This window comes from Centruroides sculpturatus, unplaced genomic scaffold (assembly GCF_000671375.1).
Source record: "Centruroides sculpturatus isolate CEXI.00-Female unplaced genomic scaffold, Cexi_2.0 scaffold431, whole genome shotgun sequence".
NCBI lineage: Eukaryota > Metazoa > Arthropoda > Arachnida > Scorpiones > Buthidae > Centruroides > Centruroides sculpturatus.
This window is the reverse complement of record NW_019384619.1, coordinates 150651-170334: the sequence shown is the minus strand read 5'-3', so window position 1 is coordinate 170334 and position 19684 is coordinate 150651. Positions and strand designations below refer to the sequence as shown.

General features: G+C 27.6%; 1 protein-coding gene across 1 annotated transcript in view; it reads right to left on the bottom strand.

The window, feature by feature from the left end:
• Positions 1-17686, bottom strand: part of LOC111625436 — a 30164-nt gene extending 12478 nt beyond the window's left edge. The window contains exons 1-9 of the mRNA XM_023368580.1: positions 17578-17686; positions 17382-17461; positions 16905-16991; positions 14537-14709; positions 14331-14460; positions 14099-14225; positions 2429-2627; positions 2066-2210; positions 1012-1125 (exon numbers count right to left, since the gene is read on the bottom strand). Of these exons, the coding sequence (XP_023224348.1) occupies positions 1012-1125; positions 2066-2210; positions 2429-2627; positions 14099-14225; positions 14331-14460; positions 14537-14709; positions 16905-16991; positions 17382-17426 (1020 nt within the window). The 5' untranslated portion in view covers positions 17427-17461; positions 17578-17686. The remainder of the gene's footprint in view (positions 1-1011; positions 1126-2065; positions 2211-2428; positions 2628-14098; positions 14226-14330; positions 14461-14536; positions 14710-16904; positions 16992-17381; positions 17462-17577) is intronic.
• Between the last annotated feature and the right edge of the window lie 1998 nt (positions 17687-19684).

Sequence of the window (19684 nt, the reverse complement as noted above, 5' to 3'; positions counted from 1 at the left end):
AATGAATTACAGCTGACGGCATCAATTCTCTCAATAATTAATTTCATTACAATCTGAATAAAACGGATACAATTTTCAAATAATTTCTAGTTTTCTGTATAGTCAGTAATATCAGACAGTATTAAAACTTACTATCAAATATTTGTAATAAGTAATATTAATTATGCAAAATATATTCTAAGAAATTATTATATATTCATTCTTTTTATATGATAAAAGTTTTTCTAACTATAATAAATCTTATTAATATTGCCTCTCGTTTTTAAATTTCATAAACACTAATAACTTGAGATGGTTGCATATACTCGAATAGGCCTACCGAAAAGTATTCTTTCAAATCTTATTAATTAGAATTTTAATCAATTTATAATTTAATTTCTACTTAATTAGAAATTTTATTAATTTTTGTGTCACATCTTTAAATTATATGCAGTTAGTGAGAATGAAATCAATTATTTGTTGATCTATTGTAGTTGAGTGAAGAATATCTAAAAAAAGTTATTTTAAGGCTCAAAGTCAGTATAAACAATTTCAAATTTAAAAATAAAAAGTTCAGTTCTTAAAATTTAATTTTTTTTTTACTTTATCCTTTTCTTAATATATAGAAATAAAGAAAAGTTTAAATATAAATGTATATTAATCTTTATTAAGTAATAAGATTTAAATAACACTATATGTTTGAAAATTATTAACTAAGTTATATAAGGTAATTAAATTAAGTATTCAAAATATTCGAATATTCGAGATCTAGTTAATATTCGAATTCGAGAAAAGTTATATTCGACCATCTCTGTAATCTCCAGCTGATTTAATAAACAATGCATTTATTAACAATTCCATTCAATTTTCTGTTAATGATTAACAAGCATAGTTTATTAAATCACGAATGGCGTTTATAATGATTTAAGTAAATATTCAGTTACTGTTTTAAATTTACGAAAAAAACAAAATTTAAATAAACAAAAATTGAATTAATTTTTAAAATCTTGAAAACAACAATTAAAATTTTACCTGTTCGAACCACTGCTTTAATGCTCCAGCTCTTCTATACGTTCTATTGTAGAAATCAAACGCGTGTTTATGTCTTTCTGGTATTTGCATGTCAGTGAAAATGTACGTAATTGCCTTCAAAAAATAAATATTTTAGCAATAAGTCAATATTTAAATAATAATAAAATAATAAATTAGAAAAAAAACTAAACCATTAACTTATTTTATCTCAATTTTACGTTAGAATCGTTAATCGAATAATCTAAATATTAATACAGAACTTTATCATTCATCTTTCAGTAAGGAGCACGCATACATTTTTTAAACTAGGTTTTACTAGTATAATAATAGATTAACGTGATGAAGGAATATATCATAAATTATCGCCGTTTATACTTGGCATATTGAAAAAATGATATTGTATCTCTTTATAAATTAATTACCTTCATATAACAATTAAAAATCACTAACTTCAATCCTCCTAGCTCTTACGAATATATTTAATTGTTCATTTTCAAATTAATAACTATGAATATTTAAAAATATGGCATTATATTTTATATATATAAATTAATATTATATTTATTATAGACACAACTGATAAAAAAATCGTATTGTCTAATTAGCAATTCGATTTCTTTCTATTATTAAATTAAGTGTTTCCATTTTAGGTTTAATTAGAACCTATATCTATTTATCGATCAATATAAGACATTAGTAAAAATCACAAAGTCAATAATCAATATTTTGTTTCGTATTGGTTTTCAGATTGAAGTTATAACGAAAAACTTCTACAAAGCATTGATTTTTTTTTCTTTTATATTTGATGAATTTGTATTCTTTTATAAAAGCAATATAATTTATTGTTTAAAACTACATTAAAATTTAAGAAAAATTTTATTATTTATTTTAAAACAGAAATAAATTTAGACTATCTTATTAATGAATTATTATTATTTGTATGTATCATAATCTGTTTCTTGATAAAAGTAGGCCCTATAAATTTTCTTGTTATTATTTACATGTTATACGTTCATTTCTTATCAAAATAAGGTAAAAATTCTTTACCACTGACCTTATTTAAATTTTCCAATTCTTCGGGAGCACAATACGGAAAACTAACATTTGGTAAGCATCTTTGTGCTCCCTGTATATTCTGAGTAGCAGCTAACAAATAATTTCTAACTTCCGCGGCTTCATAATATCTCCGTTCGTGATCGCTTTACAAAGAAAAAAAAATCATTATTAATCTAAAATTTAAGTTTTTAAAACACTTAATAAACTTTTAAAACGTTTTTTATTACTTCAAACTGACGTCTTTTAATCAATCATTTCAATTTCTACAATAAAACTTTCGTTATTTAATAAAATAGGCTATGCGAAATCTTAACTTTAAAAAAGATATATTATAAATTTATATTCAGAACTCAGATTATACCTTAAGTCTATATCTAATAAATCTTTCCATTTTTTCAATGCGTATCCCAATTGAGCACAGCCTTGTTTCACCATAACATGACCTTGTTTCCATTTAAAATACGCTTGATCGATGTGCTGTTTTCTTTCCTTCAATAAATCTACTTCTTTTTCCAATCTGTTTTCTAAATCACTTCCATATGAACCTCCAAAAATACTATCTACACGCAATAATAAAATAATAATACCATTTTAGTTCTAAAATTCGATAAATAAGCACTAGCTAATTATTATTTCTTTATCGTAACTTAATTTACATTCGTTTTTCTGTAAATTTCATTATTAAAAATATAATATATTCAGCATAACGGTATGTGAATTTTTAGCAGAACACACTGAGATATACATGAGGAATTAATTATGACTGCTTATAAAATAAAGCACTTTACCGCAATGTTAAGAGTCACAAGTTAAAAATAAATAATAATGATAACAAACTAAACACATCTCACATAGTCAGGAAATTCTTAAACAAAGATATAACACGAACAGTTCATAAGCATATTAATAGCTTGTTCTATTTCTCTAGTTATGCCTTAACTTTGGTCCGACAAAGTCCTAAGAATAAATATACTGAAAATCCGTATATAACCTGTAGGATACACTCCAACAAAATAATAATAGTAATAATTAGTTGAAACGTGTAGATAAATTTTTCATATTAAGTAACATCGAATTTAGACATTAGTTACGTTCTCTGAAAAACAATTGAAATATAAATTTTCGATAATCATTGTACGATTTGTTAAAATATTTACTTCGCTCAAATAACAGCTGGTAATGATAATACGTATGAAGATAGATTAGCATTCGAGTATTGAAAATAAATTTTAAGTAGAGTTGCTCGATAATATTAATAGTAATCAAAAGTTTTACTAAGTTTTTATGGAAGTAAATTTGGTTTTACATCACAATACTATAATTTTTACGTAAAACCTGTAATTAAATTACTTATGAATTATAAAAAGTACACGTTTTCAGTTATAAGTAAGACTAGTAGTGTTCGAGTGGATAAAAATCACCGAACACTTGTCGCTGGTTCTAGATTTGCGCCTGATCAAAGGACTGGCCAAGTGTAATTTTTCGTTTTCTTCAAGTACCTAATACCTAAATAAGGAAATTTGTGGTAGAAAGTCTTTCTGGGAGGTGCCTCTCCTAAGGAAGATTGTCCAGGTATTGTGTTGTTGCTTTATTCTATCAAAGAAACAATTATACTTCCTCTTTTCAAACATCGATGAATTCCGTTTCTATGAAAAATATCGAAAATGTAAAAAATATTTATTACTTTATTTCAACTGGAGTGATTAAAATATGAAATTGATAACTTGTCATTATTAACTGCTAGAGAAACTAGCTGTTTTGCTAAAATAGCTAGTTTCTCTGATCCTCAGCAAGTTTATGATATCTGAGAATATAGCTGATTTTTGGATGAGTCCAAAATCTTCTTTTCCGGTTTCCCATCCTGATTGAAGACCCAACAGTGCCCGAATGACTAAAACTAGTGAACACTGGAAGTCACTATTTCCAGGTATTTTTTGGAGAGTCGTTTCTGATATATCGGACCCGTCCCTCTAAACCCAGCCGACCCATTGTGGACATACCCAAACCCACGATGTGCTTAATAAAAAGCCCTTTTAGTTCCCGCAGAGCAGAGTAAAAACATGACACGAGGCAGAAAGCAGAAAAGTAAAATTGAATCGCAAAAGCCCTGAGGTAGATTATTAGGCCCTCCAGAGCCGCGGATAGCTCATGACTGGAATATAGAATCCATATATATCTTCAGTCAATATCGTAAAAATAGTAATTTATATACTAAAGTGATAAGTAACAATTTTAAAAGGGAGCCTATTTTATTGAAAAAGAATAAAATGAATTTTATCAGATAACTAAACGGTTAAAATTATTAAAACATGAGTTTAATAGATCATTTTCATAAGAGAACCTCCAAAAATTTTATTGTATTTTATTTGTACAAGACAGTTTTGCTATACATAGATCTTACGAGTTAGCGATGCACGGAATATCGTTCAATGTATCTCTCCATTCTAAAGATAAAGCCTGAAGGCGATGAACAGTTTTTCAATGGCTGCCTATAAATTTATCTTCTATGATGCTTTTCATATGCAGTGTGATAGTTTCTTTCAATTGTAACATAACCTCGATAAGCCAAGCGTTTTAAGTGATGCCACAAATAAAACTGTTTATTTTGTTTGCAGCGCCAAAAGTGCCATAATGGTCAGTTTTGCTAGTAATTTTTTTTATTTTTACATAACTGTTTTCTGCTTGTCTTGAAATGTTATCATATCAGATTTTGTTGCATTTGACTTTGCTAAATATCTCCACAAGCACAGGACCAGGAAAATATCTCCACAAGCACAGGACCAGTTGAACAGGAGTACCATAATTACAATCTTTCGGTATCTCAAAATAAATCAGTAAAAATTTCTTTGTTTAACTTTCTAAAACTTTAAAAAGTAACCGTAATTTTAAACTCGCCCACTTTTATTGAAATAAAAATAAAAAGAAGCAGATTTTAAATAGTTCTTTAATGTTCTAAATTAAAATATAAGAAACTGCTTAACCATCTAATTATTATTGAAATTATATTCCATAATCAAATAATAAGGTATTAAAAAAAGTTAAACCAAGTAAGAGGCACTAACGAATGAAATGAATTGTTAGTAATTACTGGTATAAGTGGTATTAACTACCGAATTGTTGATAATTCACTCGACAATTTGTTGGTTACTAAAATTTAAAGAGAGTAATACAATAATGTGTCGTTTCCCGTCAAAATTCCTTATAATTAAAATGAAATAAAAATATTATTGCTAACTTTTTATCACAAAAAATCGGATTTAAATTTTTTAACAGATAATTAAAAATTTTAATTAGAAAATAAGAGTGAAAGTAATAATTTCATGTAGATTAATTGAATAATTTTAATTACTAAATGTTAATATATAATTTTTTAAATATAAGGAGCAATTGTTTATTGTGACTTCGTCACAATGCCGGGCTGCAATTTTTAATAATATTTTAAATTTATTTAAATTGTTCATTGTTTTTTTAAATGTATGCTATTTATCTTAGTTACTGTAAATAAGCTAGACTACGCTATAACTTTCAAACATAATATTTTTATTATTTCATATTAATGTAGTCATTTTAAACACAGTATTGTAAAATTAGATAAACTTAAAACTCTGCAAAAATAAATACATCCGTAGAATTAAATATTATATAAGTTTTAATTCTGGACATTTCATTTGTAAAAATAAAATAAAATGAATTCTTCAAAATGAAAAAGAAATCATCATTAAACAACATTTATATCTAAAGATTTACCACAACATAGAAGAGCATGATAGCTGACTAGATTTCCATTTAAAAATTTGAAAAATGCAACACGTTAGCATTATGTTATATTGCACCAAATGGCGTTATTGTCGCAATACGTCGCTAATTATCTTATTAATTATAGCGTGCCAGCACATTTTCAAAAGTTAAAAGCATAAAACATTGAGTGAAGAGACTGAAAGTTTCTTGCGTGAAATGGAAAGCATGATACAGTTAGTACTTCGATTCTTGGAAATGATTTCAAGATTTGAAATGTTCTACATCTTTATAGATCCAATGCTAATAAAACAAGGTTTAGTATCATAAAAGTATATATTTTGTTCATAAATAATAATAATTAAACATTTCTATTATTTTAAATTTACAAAATAACGAAGTTATGATCAATCGAGCAAGTCATTGAAAATTTTGATATTTGGAAATATGAAAATAGAATATTTCAAATAGAAACCATTACTATTCCAAGTACAGCCTCGAACTTAGTAATGAAATAATATTCTACAATTTCACTTATTGAGAAATGACTCAATTCTTAGAAATTTCGGAAAATTCAAACAATGTTTTCCGAGTTTTGCGACATCGGTGAGATGATGTGACAGTTTAAATATAAAGACATGTTTTTCATTATGTTTTCTCAGAACTTCAAATTAGATTAATTAACAGTCAGATCGAATTTATATACGACGAGCAATTCCCTAACACGTTCTATGCAGTGATAGATTACATGCAAACGTAAACTCTTCAATTTGCTTTATTATTAGATGTAATACGTCCTTGCTTATTTTTAATTCGTTTTACATAACATATTTAAATTGTCAAGCCATATTTGTTAACCATCTGACATTTTCTTTTCCTCGCTATCATTATTTGTTTAGAAACTATCGTATAATTTCCTTAATATCTTTAATCTTTTTTAATCCTACATACGAAATGTTCTTAAAATATTCAAGCATTACTGCAATCTCAGTTTCATCTATTAAATTATTTTTAAACTATGTGTATGACGAGAATGTAAATAACCGGAAAAATAACTTTTGGCAATAAATTTGTACAAATTTTTATATAAAACATAAAATTAAAACTCAATTTTTCAAGATTACATAACTGAACTTAAGTGCTGACACACTCAAGATCAAAGTTATTTGGCGGAAATTATCAAGGACAAAATTATTTGATTCAATGTCACGCGAACATGTTCGCGTGACATTGAATTCGAAGTTGATTTTTCTGTGTCACTTGCCTATTATTATTATCAATTTATATTGCATTATGTTTTATCTTATTACGTTTATTGGTTATTTTATTAAAATTTAACGATATCATTTATAATAATTTAAAAATTAATTTTCTTTACTGTTATATCGATATTAAATATATTGTCACGATTACATGAACATCTTTTTAACTGTCAACTCGGCAGGAACTAATTACTCTTAATTGTATTTTGTTTGGTCGGTGAGAGACGGAGATTGACATATCCTGGTCAATATAATTATTAAAATTTCTGAACCGACTGGATTCGAATCTGGATTCCCAAAGCAGTAAACTGGCGCCTTTACCACCTTGCTTATCAACTATTATATTCGTTACTTGAATTTTATTGCACTTCATCCCTCTACAATATTTTCTATAACCGTTTTCATAGAAATCCGGATTTACTTCAATCATATCGTTTTTAATTATCCTTTCATTAATTAATTTATAAATTACTGTTTTCTTACGGTTTGAACGTTTGTTTACATTTGTTTCGTAGATGTTCATTAAAGGGATTAAGCAATTTTTTTATCTAGGAAATAAAACCATCTTTCTAGCCAGAAAACAGTCTCTCCATGTAATGAGTCAAATACAGTATATAATGATCTCTCCATATAATGAGACATTTTTTCTTGAGAATGCGTTATTAGCACGCATAAATTCAATATCGCTGTTTAAACAATCTTTTATCAATAGAAAGAAAATTTTTAATTGCTTTATATATCCATTTGTTTCTTCTTTTCGGTGATTTTTCTATCCAGAAAAGTGTTAAGACCGGATGGCCAAGCTGTTGAGATGTCAGCCTACTCCTGTAGGGAACCTGAGAATGAATCCGGACAGTCGAAAAACAAAAACTTTTCAAGAGATATGTTAGCGCCATCTCTCACCATCCAGCCGCCCCATTGTAGGCCTGGTTTAACCAATTGTGGGCTTGATAAAAAAAAAAAAGGCCCTTTACAAGTTAGTGACCACTGAACGGAAAAAATAAAACATAGCCAATACTCATCCACTGAATAAGTAGTGAAAATCAAATCGTTACAATAGCCAAATACTGTAAATACCAATACTTAAATCAATCCGGATAAAATTTTCCGCATAGAATGGGAAATTATTTGTATATCTCGAACTGAAATACTGTAATGCAAAGAGGTTTCTCGACTAGCTCGACTAGAAATGAGTTTCATTCTATAGATTCAAAATAGATTAAATGATGAAATAAAACCTCTTTCGAATGTCTAATATGACAAGGATATGATATTGGAACAACTTTGAGAAAATTAAAATAGATGAAAATATTTCTAATTGATAGATTGGATTTTTTCATATTGATGTCAATATGCAGTATTAGATTAGGATTCGGTAACTTTGCGTTCAAATTTATTTTATATTTTTATGCGTGTAGAATACAAATTACATTTTATGTAGCGCTTTAGCTTTTAAAGTGGAATTTCATTTTAAAATCAAAATCTGCTGGTGAATTATACCGAAATTTCAGTGCGTGAATCATATTAATTTCACATTCGAAAATTTTTTAATCAGAATGTAATACAAACTTATGATGCATGGGTTAAACACTTTTGAATGAAATACTGTATTTAACTCGCCATTAAATTAAGTTATAAAAACTGCTTTTTATATTTACAGTATGTATAGTATTTCTTTTAATTTACTAACAAATAATTAACTGAAGGTTGAGTATATCGAGTTAAATGTTTATTGCGTTTTTTTCAATGCAGTAAGAAAATATTAAATATATCAGCGAAAGTGTACGTCAAAATACAGTAATTTACTAAAAGTTCAGTTAACTATTGAATGTAAAACAGGTAAGACGTTTTTCGTTTAGCTAACCGAATACTAGTTGTTTGGCTATGCATTACCAATCACTTCCTTTATACTGTTTCTCGAAAAATGCTTTGTTTATTCTTTAGCAAACAGAATTATCCACAACCTTTTAATTTTTACCACTGAAATGCGAATTTCTGTTGAATGTGATAAAACGGAAAAACAAGACACGAAAACACCATAACAAAAAATCGTTTCGGTTCGGTCAAAAAACTTAATAGACACACGAAAACACGCCTATAAATTAGTATGTTTCGGGGCTAAATGTAATATTTTCTAGCATAGCCAAAATGAAAAGCCAGGTTAAATATTTAATTTAAATAATTCGAATGATTTTTTTATGAGTGTGTCACTATATTCTGGATTGACTAATTTATGCTAAGATTATTGTACAGACTACACGCACAGTAGAGGCTTAGTTATTGTTTATGAGAAATTTCGAAGTCAGGATCCAAGGGTTCGACTTAAAACCTGACATTAAAAAGAAAATCTTAATTAAATATTAATTTTACCTTATCCAATGTTTAACTAAACATCTATTAATGTATAAATGTCAATAGTTAAACTTCCAAAAATACTTCAAAGAAGTGAAATTAATAAAACCTATCCTACATTTAATAGAATCAAATCATTTCTAGTGGCTCATAAAAATCGGACTAAGCCAGACAGCCAAATAAAGTATATATTTGATTGCAATTTGAAAAAATTCTAGACGTATATTGAATACATTCCAATTGTCTTCCGTCCGTATGTCCGTCTCTCCTTAATTTCGAAAATAGAGTTGGATAGATGAAAGCAGAAACCAGATATGAAAAGCGTAAGGGCAGAAGCCCCGATTAATTGTACGTAAACTTCTGATGAAAACTGGAAGTCGTGTTATTTCAATTCAAAACTTCCCCCAAAAGAAGTTAGATAGATGACCAGATTGCAAAAGAGAAAGTATGATGATGTACAATACCGAGGCAACACACTAGTAATTTGAAGGTAAAGAGCATATATTTTAAATTAAATGAATTTAAAAATATAATTAAAAATTGCAGCCCAATAAATAATTAAAAATTTGCAAAAATTGCAAATAAAAATTAAAAATAAAAAGTTGGGAACATTGTGACGATGCTCATTCATATTTAAATTTTATGCAGTTTTTCAATGTATATTTATCTTCATAAAAACCACAGTAATTTCCATTTTAGTTCTCTTTTTTTCTCTAATTTTATAGTATTTATCACTACGAGAACTCTTATCGTTTGTTTTGATTTATCTATGTCACTTATTACTGACACTATATACGCTTTTGTTTTCATTCTCAAAAATTTAGTGTATTTGTTTATGTTATTTACCTATAAATTAGCTTCTTTGTCAAAAAAGTAAATAATCCAAGCAAGACCATAAAAAAAGGTCTCAGATAACGCGTTATTTTTATGTTAATAATAAGATCGTATATGAACTAGTTGCAGAAAAAAGAGAACAATTTTAGCTAAGAAAACACAAGAAAAGCACAGTTCATATAATCCACGATACTAAACACCTTGTTTAAAGGATAGAAAATATTGATATGAAATAATTGAAAAGCATTTTCGCTCATATACAACTTGAGCTTCTTCAATTTACGCTGTTATAAAACAAATCAAATTTAAATTTGAATATTTGACTTCAAATTGTTCAAATGTTCGTAACGCAAAAACAAGAAATATTATGAACTAATTAAAATTTTACTGCATAATTATTAATATTGTAGAGGCTTCTACTTCGAGAAAGTTTAAATAAAATACAATGATTATTACGACAAAGACTATTAAAGGAAAAGAATGTACTGTACAGTACAATCGAGGTTTCAGCCAGTTCTTCTGTAAGTACCGATACAGTGAAACAGTTGCTGAAGAACTTTCAAACAGCTGTTGAACAGTAACGTCTTCACGTAAAAGAAAAACATTATCAGAAAGATTAATTTTCTGCAGAAGCAATAGCACGATCGTATATGATATTTTGACTGTGGATTCATTGCACGTACAGTATTACATGTTTTATTATACATCGCCTCCGATAACAGCAAAATTCTTTCACTTTGCAGTAAAAAGAAAAGCTTCAGTTTATCCCATTTGGTTAGTAATTTTTATCCGAAGTTAAGACGGCTGAACTACACGGCTAACATCTCCATATAAAACTGTTAAGAAGAAGACGGCTGACGCTGTCGTTGTTCTTATGTATTTTACTTTCTTTCGTGTCCTGTAACACGCTTATTTCGTTGTCCTGACAAATGTTAAATATATGCTATATATTCCCAACTTCTCTATTTTTATAACATAATCTACGTACGTAGTGATGGCAAGGATAACGCCGATATCCGAAAAGGAATGTTCTTACATAGTTTTAAAAATTTAGAGGAGACTGGGGAATATTCATGTCCGATTTCTCTCGGATATCGGGAAAAGTTGGGCATGAAATAGTATAAAAACAAAAAGGTTTCAGCATTATCATGTTGCTTTACGATTTCTATCAGTTACATGGTAAAGTCGTATATTGTTATGTTCGCACGTTTTCGTTCATGTTTCGTGCAGCTGAAAACTCATTGTTTTGAAAGCTTTGCTCTTTCAGTGAGTTTTAATAGCTGTTTCTGTATACGGCAATGCGACATGTGGGTTATCTGCCAAGGGTGATGCCTCGTGGGAGAATTTTCTACGGAAAATTGACCCCTATTTAGATGTTTCAAATGTGAAGAAAACTGGAAAACGCCATATGACTGTTAGTAACATTTTTATATTGTTAAGTTGAAGTTCACTTTAGCTATTTGAAACGATCGATTTAATTATTTTATTGCCTTGTTTGATGTATATTTCGTATCTTTGTAAAAATAAAGCACTTTTCTACTCTAACATGACCAGCCTGTTAAAGGCACGAACCCACGACTAATACCCAGTATTCAGTGATTTTATCCACTCAGCCACTGTTGGGCGAGAGTGATTACCACAAGTAGCATATGAAGTTTTTTTAGATATCTTTATAAATGTGATAATAATGTGTTTTGTGCTAGTTATTAACTATTTATCAAAATGTAGTTAAGATGACGTCTCTCTTTCCGAAGCTGGTTAGAATCAAATAAATCGTAATGTTTGATTCTAACCAGGATTCCCCGCGAGAGTCTGTCAGGATTATCCCGCGGACAATCCTGACAGACTCTCTCTTTATAGCTTTATAGTGTCCGGAATTGTCTCGATGTTTGCTTTATGATATATTTACTCCATTTTTCTCATAATACTTTATAATTTTAGGTTGCTATGGTCACATGCAGAAACTGATCACAAGAATCTAAACTGTAGTAATTTAATATTTAAAGATGTATATTTTCGTTTCCTTTTTAATAAATTAGAATCTATTTATTTCAATTTCTAAGAAATACGTGTAAATAAATTATATTTTAATTTTCCTAAAATTCTCGAGGGGGAAATAATTTTCGATTAACTCTGCGGTATAAAGTTAAATTTTGAAGCCGAGAATTCACTGCCATGCGTAGGGTTCTAAATTATTTATAACTCTGATTTTAATGCAATTGTGGAAAAACATTTGTAAGTTTGTTAATGTTGCTTTTTTCATTGAAGATATGTGCAGTGTAAAAAAGCAGCATTAACAAACTTCCATGTTTTCCGACTAAAGAAAATATTGAAATCGTTTTCCCCATGTTGCCATTCTATTCGGTATCATCAACATGCTGTATCTTTACCAAAAAACGAGATATGCGATTGCAAAAAGTGTATCTAATAAATGTTTCTAAAACATTTTCTGCCAAAAAGACTGATAACGAAGATTCCATTGGGACACCAGACTTATAGATAAAATTTATCTTTATATAGAAAATAATTCGTATGACAAATAAATGATGCATATAAAGATATAAATGGCTATGGATTGTAACCCGTCTATTATCCATAGCCATTTTACCTGCTAATAAATGATCAATGAATTGTATAACCTCAAGCGTGTTAATATAAGAGTATAAACTAATGATACATACAGTACATCTACCTAAAAAAATTTTACATTTTGATCTACTTTTTGATTGATCAAACGCTTGAACTCCAGAAGTTATTACGTAAATGGAATCACGCGGTAAGTATTGCAAAAGACTAATTACGTTATTCTCTAAAACAAAAGTAGAATGGTAACATCTGTTTACCAGAGGTCATAATTTAGAAGCCAATTAGCTATGTATGATATAGCTTCAATGAATATTCTAAGAGCAGTTTTGCATCTGTGAACGACATTTTAGAGTCTAGCGTTATTCTTGTAAAAAGAGCCAATCCGTTTTTGAGTTTGATTTGAAACTTTTGGACAGGTCTGTTTTAAGTTAAACACATTTAGTTTGTTGGAAGAATCCAGCTACTTTAAAATGTAAAATTTTCTCCTTACAAATGAAGAATTTCTTCTGTTTATGTGATAAACGGGAACAAGTAACTGCAAGTTGTTGGAGTTCAAGAAGGTATTTAAACCACTTAATGTAGTATGCGACGAAGTTATAGTGCAGCGAGAATACCTCATTATATAGGCAACTTTTAGCATGAAATCATTCTTGGGTTGTTCAGACGTAAAGCTTCTGGTCGCACTTCCAAATTGAAATGTGTTGTTCTACTTGCAGTCTCTGTAGAAAAGCAAATTTTTAGTGTCGTAGATTATGTGAACTTGTGAAGTGCTTTGTGTTGATTTTTCGCGCATTTTCATTTACGATAAATTATTTCTAATTGAAATACTTCAAATAATGTTTATGTACTTGCAGTTAAATCTGTTATTTCATTGATATGTAAAAATTAAGTTTAATAAAATCACTGAAATAACCATAAAATAATTTCGGCTGGTTTTAATAAACATAACCAATTTGAAATAAATTTTAAAATTGATTTCAAAAATAAGACACGTGTTGAATATAAATCGACGTGACTATTAATATTTGTATTTAAAAGATATTTAAATATTTTTTTTACCTGTTGAAATTTTTAAATATTTTTATTAGTCATTTTATTTTCTCTTTATTCAGTTAAAGTAGATAAAGTATATTCTATTCCATATGCAGTATATTGTTATAATTTTTTCATATCATGAATGCAGTTGAACAATTCACGATAAATTCTCCAAAAAAATTTCTCTAAAATTAATGTATATAAAAATGAAAAGTGCAATTTCTTACCGAGAAATTCGTCTTGCTTTTGCGATAGAATTTGATATTCTTCACCTTCTTTTCCTAATTTTATTACTTCTTCTTTTAGTTTATCCCTTTGCTGAACAGTTGTCTCCAACTCTCTTTTTATCATTTCCTATATAAGAAAAGCTTATCTACATATCAATAAACATTTTTCATTATTATTTTACTGATATATACTCTTCTATTATATTTAGACGTTATTAAAAATAATTATCACCTGATTATTCAAATCTTCAATTAATATCCTCTGTTCGGCAGTTAAATTCTCTGCGGTTGGATTTTTATCGATTAAAAATTGTTTTAATGATTTCCGAGTGTTCTCGTCCAACAATGATTGCGATTGTGATCTGAAGTACAAAATTATAAACGTTTTTATTTGTAAAATATTTTAAATACTGAAAAAATGTAAGTAAATCAGCATACATCTTTTCGTCGTTTTCTCTTTCTTTCTCTTCCAATTGTTGGATTTTCATTTCTAATTGTTCCAAATGATCAGATTTAATTTGGTAAGCTTCTAGAACGTGTTTCTTTTCATATTTATTAAGTTCTTTTTCTAAATCGAGATATTTCTGGAGAGTTTCTATAGTAATTTCAACCTGTAAATAACATTTTGTATCATTTAGAATCTATGTTAATCAATAAATGAATCAGGCTTATCTAATAAATCTACACTTTTTATATTGTTGTGGCATCATCTTCGAGGAACCTGTTAGTATATCATGGAAAATATAGAAAAATAATTTGATTTATTTTTTCAGTCAAATTAAAGTCTAATATTGAATTAAAGACATTATTATAAATAAAAATAGATGCTTAATCGAAAACATCTTACAGAATTTTGTCTATACATATCGCTATAACAGAAATATTATTATCTATGCATGGAAAATTTCTTATTTAATGCAGAATCGAATTTAATTTTCTATTAATATAACACTTTGATTCTGTGTTATAATTCACTACTAGTGGAACACAGTTTAATGATAATACTATTAACAAGCAAATGATATTGCAATATGAAACTGCACAATTATTCATAATTACAAAACCAAATAAAAATAATCAAAAGAATAAATACAAGAGGATATCAATCGAAACGAAACATAACGAAATTACAAAGACAAAGATTGAATATAACAAAATCCAGTTATACATTTATTATTATCATAAATATCAATTTGAAATTATACTTTAAGTAAAATTTATCATTATAAAAGCTATTACAAGATTAAAATTTACTTACAAAAGTTTAAAAACTTAAGTAATCATAAAAACTTTCTATAATTTGATTTTCGATGTTATTGCTAAAATTCCTTTCTGTAGAATATGGACATTTTTTTAACTCTATTTAAATTAAAGATTAATAATAAATATACCTTTTTTTAATTTTAATATATTAAATTCGCTCGATAAACAGACAAATTAGAATTCTATCGTTGTTTCTTTTAAATATTTTTTTTTTGTCATTTTTATTCTTTACTTGAATTTTTTCTGTAAATAATTTACCTATTTTTTTTAATATTTTCGAAGTTTTTACAACACAATTTTTTTTAATTTTCATCGAAAAACATTAACATATTTTTTCAAAATATGGTATAAAAGTACTGGTATGTATTGTTGGTATGAAAACAATCTCTACTCACTTAACATGTTTTATGAGTAACATAGATGAGAACAGAAATTTAAAATTATTTTAATTCATTGATTCAGAGGTTTTAAATTGAGAAATGATTGATTATCACGCATCGCAAAAATTTAATAAGACATTTTACACTAAGTAACAGAACAAACAAAAGTTTTTATTTTATGTTTTAACAGAATTTAGAAAACTAATGTAGCACTAACGTGCAAAGTATGTGTGTACAAAAATCAATTAAAATATGGCATAAATAATTGTTTAACATGCAAATAATAGGCAGAGTACAAATTGATTACGTTATCTTTTCTGGTAATTTCACTTTTATCTATCTTACATTCCAATCATCTTTATTAAATGTTGTGATTACGAAAGCAGAGCTACAAATATAGGTGAAAACAGAACATGTGCTCCGGGCAGAGAAGAGAAAAGATATATAAATCAAATACTGTACTAATTAAATTTCTATAATGACACTCTATTCAGTAATTTTAATAAAGTAAAAAATATATATATATTTGCTTTAACAGAATTTGATTTCACTAGCATTTGTAAAGACACTAGTAAAATATTAATATTCGATTCTATGGCAACGAGAATATTTTTCGACAATTATATGGAAAGAATTTTTAATTTTTACAAAAATTACTCGTGTTTTAAAAGATATTAATAAAATAATTTTATTCCATATAAATAATTTTCAACTTTTTTTAAATAAAAATTAAGAAATATTTAAATAATTAACCTGGATTTTCGTCATTTTTACACAGTTTGAATGGAAACTTCGAATTTTAATTAAACATTAAATACAACTCAGGTTAGTAGGTTAAAGTAACAAATGCCACTTTGTTTCATCTTTCTGAAAATAATTAATTTATATGAAAGCCATATTATATTCAACGTGAAAACAGTTTTATACAAGCTTAAAATTAATAATCATTTCATTTATATCGAATAAGTTTATTTTGTTTACTTATTATGTATAAATTATTTGTTTAAATATTTTGGTTCACAAAATATTTTTAATAGTTATTTTTAGGTAAGTTATTAACGTATTAAATATTAGTATTTTATTAACTTAAAAATTAAAACTTCATTATTAAATAAATATGTTTAATAATGGTAAACATTATTATTTGTTTCTGAGCCTATTACCTTGGGCTTCATGTTTGTTCTATTCCTAATTTCTAGAATCTCTTCTTCAGATTTTTGTAAATCTTCAGAAGGAATCGATTTCCTTGCCTAGAATAGCAATATAATTTTGTTAGTTACAAACATTTACTTTATCATGAAAGCTTATAATAAGAGTAGGTTTAATAATTTATAATTCTTAATTATCTACATGAAGATGATAATAAATGTCATTTTCAGTTTTTGTTAGCCTATTTGATATATATTTGATAAATTATTTAATAATTCCAATTAATATAATTTCTTATTAAGTGTTTTAAGTATTTCTAAGTGCTGTAGTTACTTATTAATGAGTTTTACATTAACATCATTCCCTTTAAAATAAAAACATAATTTATAATTACAATTTTGACAGCAGATTAATTCGGAATTAATTTAATTTGACAATAATTTATTAATCAATTTCTATTTGTATTAAAACAAATAATAAATTTTACTTACAACAGATTCCGGAGAATTATATTTGCTACCTCCGCATCCCATCATACGTAGTCAAAACAGTTTTAATACTTCAATCATTCCTAAATATTAAAAGGTATTTTTGTAACTAATTGTAATATTTGAAGTTATCACATCTATCATAACCAGTGCTGCCGCTGCTTCTGGTGGGACTACCCTGACGGCGCATTCGTTTTACCTTTGATTACCCTAAATTGAGAAAACTCAGAGCTCGAGCTCGGATTAAAAAAATAATAATAATAAGACGAAAATTCTATGATGCAGATTCCTGTACTATTATCGTGAAATAATCATCAGAACAATTCTTAATTTATTGGTTTTAAAAATCTTAATAACTAAAATATCTTAGGATTTTTAGGCTTTATCAGAGGCACTAATTTACATTTGCTATGAAGATAATTAATGTTTTAGTTTGGTAATCCCATTTTGACAAATGAGAAAAATCTCGCCTGGTCTTTAATGAATTAAATAATCATAAAATATATCCATAAATCTAATGAATGCAATTATTTAGCTTTCATTCACTTTTAGCATGTGTTGTGTATCTTAGCTAAAGATAGAAAATTAAATAAGCCATTCACTTAATTTCAAACATACTTTAATACGTAAATGATCAGTTTTAAAAATTCATTTATTTACATATTTATTTGCGTTTTAACATTCGTTTTGAAGGTTCAAATGAAACAATATTTTTTGAATACCGGACAGTGCATACAATACGTTACAAATCGTTTCAGTTTTTAAAGAATGTCTGTGCGATGTCTTACACAAACGTAGCTGACTAAATATTCACTCAACAGATGCATTGGAAACTGGTAATATCATCAATAATCTGAACAATTTTTCAAAATTTTGAAAAACAAACTTTCCAGCAGCATTTTTAAATTTAATACAGTAATACCTCGACTTACGCTACCCCGACTTACGCGAACCCAGAGTTACGCGATTTTCAAATCTCGTCGATTCGTCTTTTGTTTGAGCGTCACGCAACTCTCGATTACTCACTCCCCCACACTATTGTTCAGCTTACATGTTCGGACGTGTCGCGCGGAATCGACACATATCTACAATTTATTTTGTGTTATTTATTTCTGTGTTTGTTATATCTACGGAGACTTGAGAGACTCTATGTGGTGATTTCTTGCAACCGTGAACGAACGAATTAAAAGACGAGATAAGATTAACGAGAACATTTATTAGCTTACATACATCCGACTTGAGTTTTACACAAATTGCGAAATTATACCCCGACTTACGCGGTTATCGCTCGGTCCCACCTATCGCGTAAGTTTGGGGTATTACTGTACTCCCATTTGATGTAGTGTTATTGTGCCTTTCGTACTTTTCGTAATGCACATATGAAATACTAGACCGTGAAGATCTTTCTTAAGATTTTCAAGGTCTAGTATGATCAATTGAGAACTTGAATGTGAAATACAGTTCTCTCACAACAGTTAGGTAAAATAAATAAAAATTACTGTTTTGTAAAAACATTGTAACAATTACCTTTATTTAGAAATTCAAACTTTAAAAAACCATAAACACTAATTATCAGTTTGTATTCAACGAGCTTTCAGGTTTAAACAAACCTACCAAAATAGCATTAACACAAAACAACGTTTCTGATCGGCTTGTGTCGACGACTTTGATTGGCTGCTGATCTGAGGATTTATGTTCTCCAAGGTCTATTAAAATAATAGCAGAAAAGTTCTACTTTTCTGCTATTCTTTTACTAACTAGGTTCTAACTAGTAAATATTTGCTCCAATGGGATGGGCAATTAAAACCCAATCCGTGGGTATTAAGTTTTTAAACAGATTTTTCGTCTTGCATCATATATAAGCTACATTTCGGCGTTTTCAACATGTCTTCGTAACATATAAGTTAACATTTACTTTGATGGAGAAGCAATTCTAAACATGAATTGTAACATTTTTTTAACTTTTTTTTCCTGCAATAAAAAAATTATAATCCTCTATAAAACAGAAACCTGTTTAAACGGAGAAGTTTGGCAGATTCTGTATTAGTAACAGAATAATTTTCAAAATAACGATACAGATAGTCTGTTAAACACATTTCAGTAGAAAAGTTTTCGTGACCTTTCTATTCTATTTTACGTGACTACATTTATATTGCAGTTTCCAACTATTTTGTAGTTCCCAATTATTTCAGAAGATTGGAAATCAATCTTCCTAAATAATTATTGTTGACTGACTTAACCTTTCGTTCATACTGTAATAAATAGCAAACACATGATGTTAACGATTCAGAATATAGGTTTTTTAC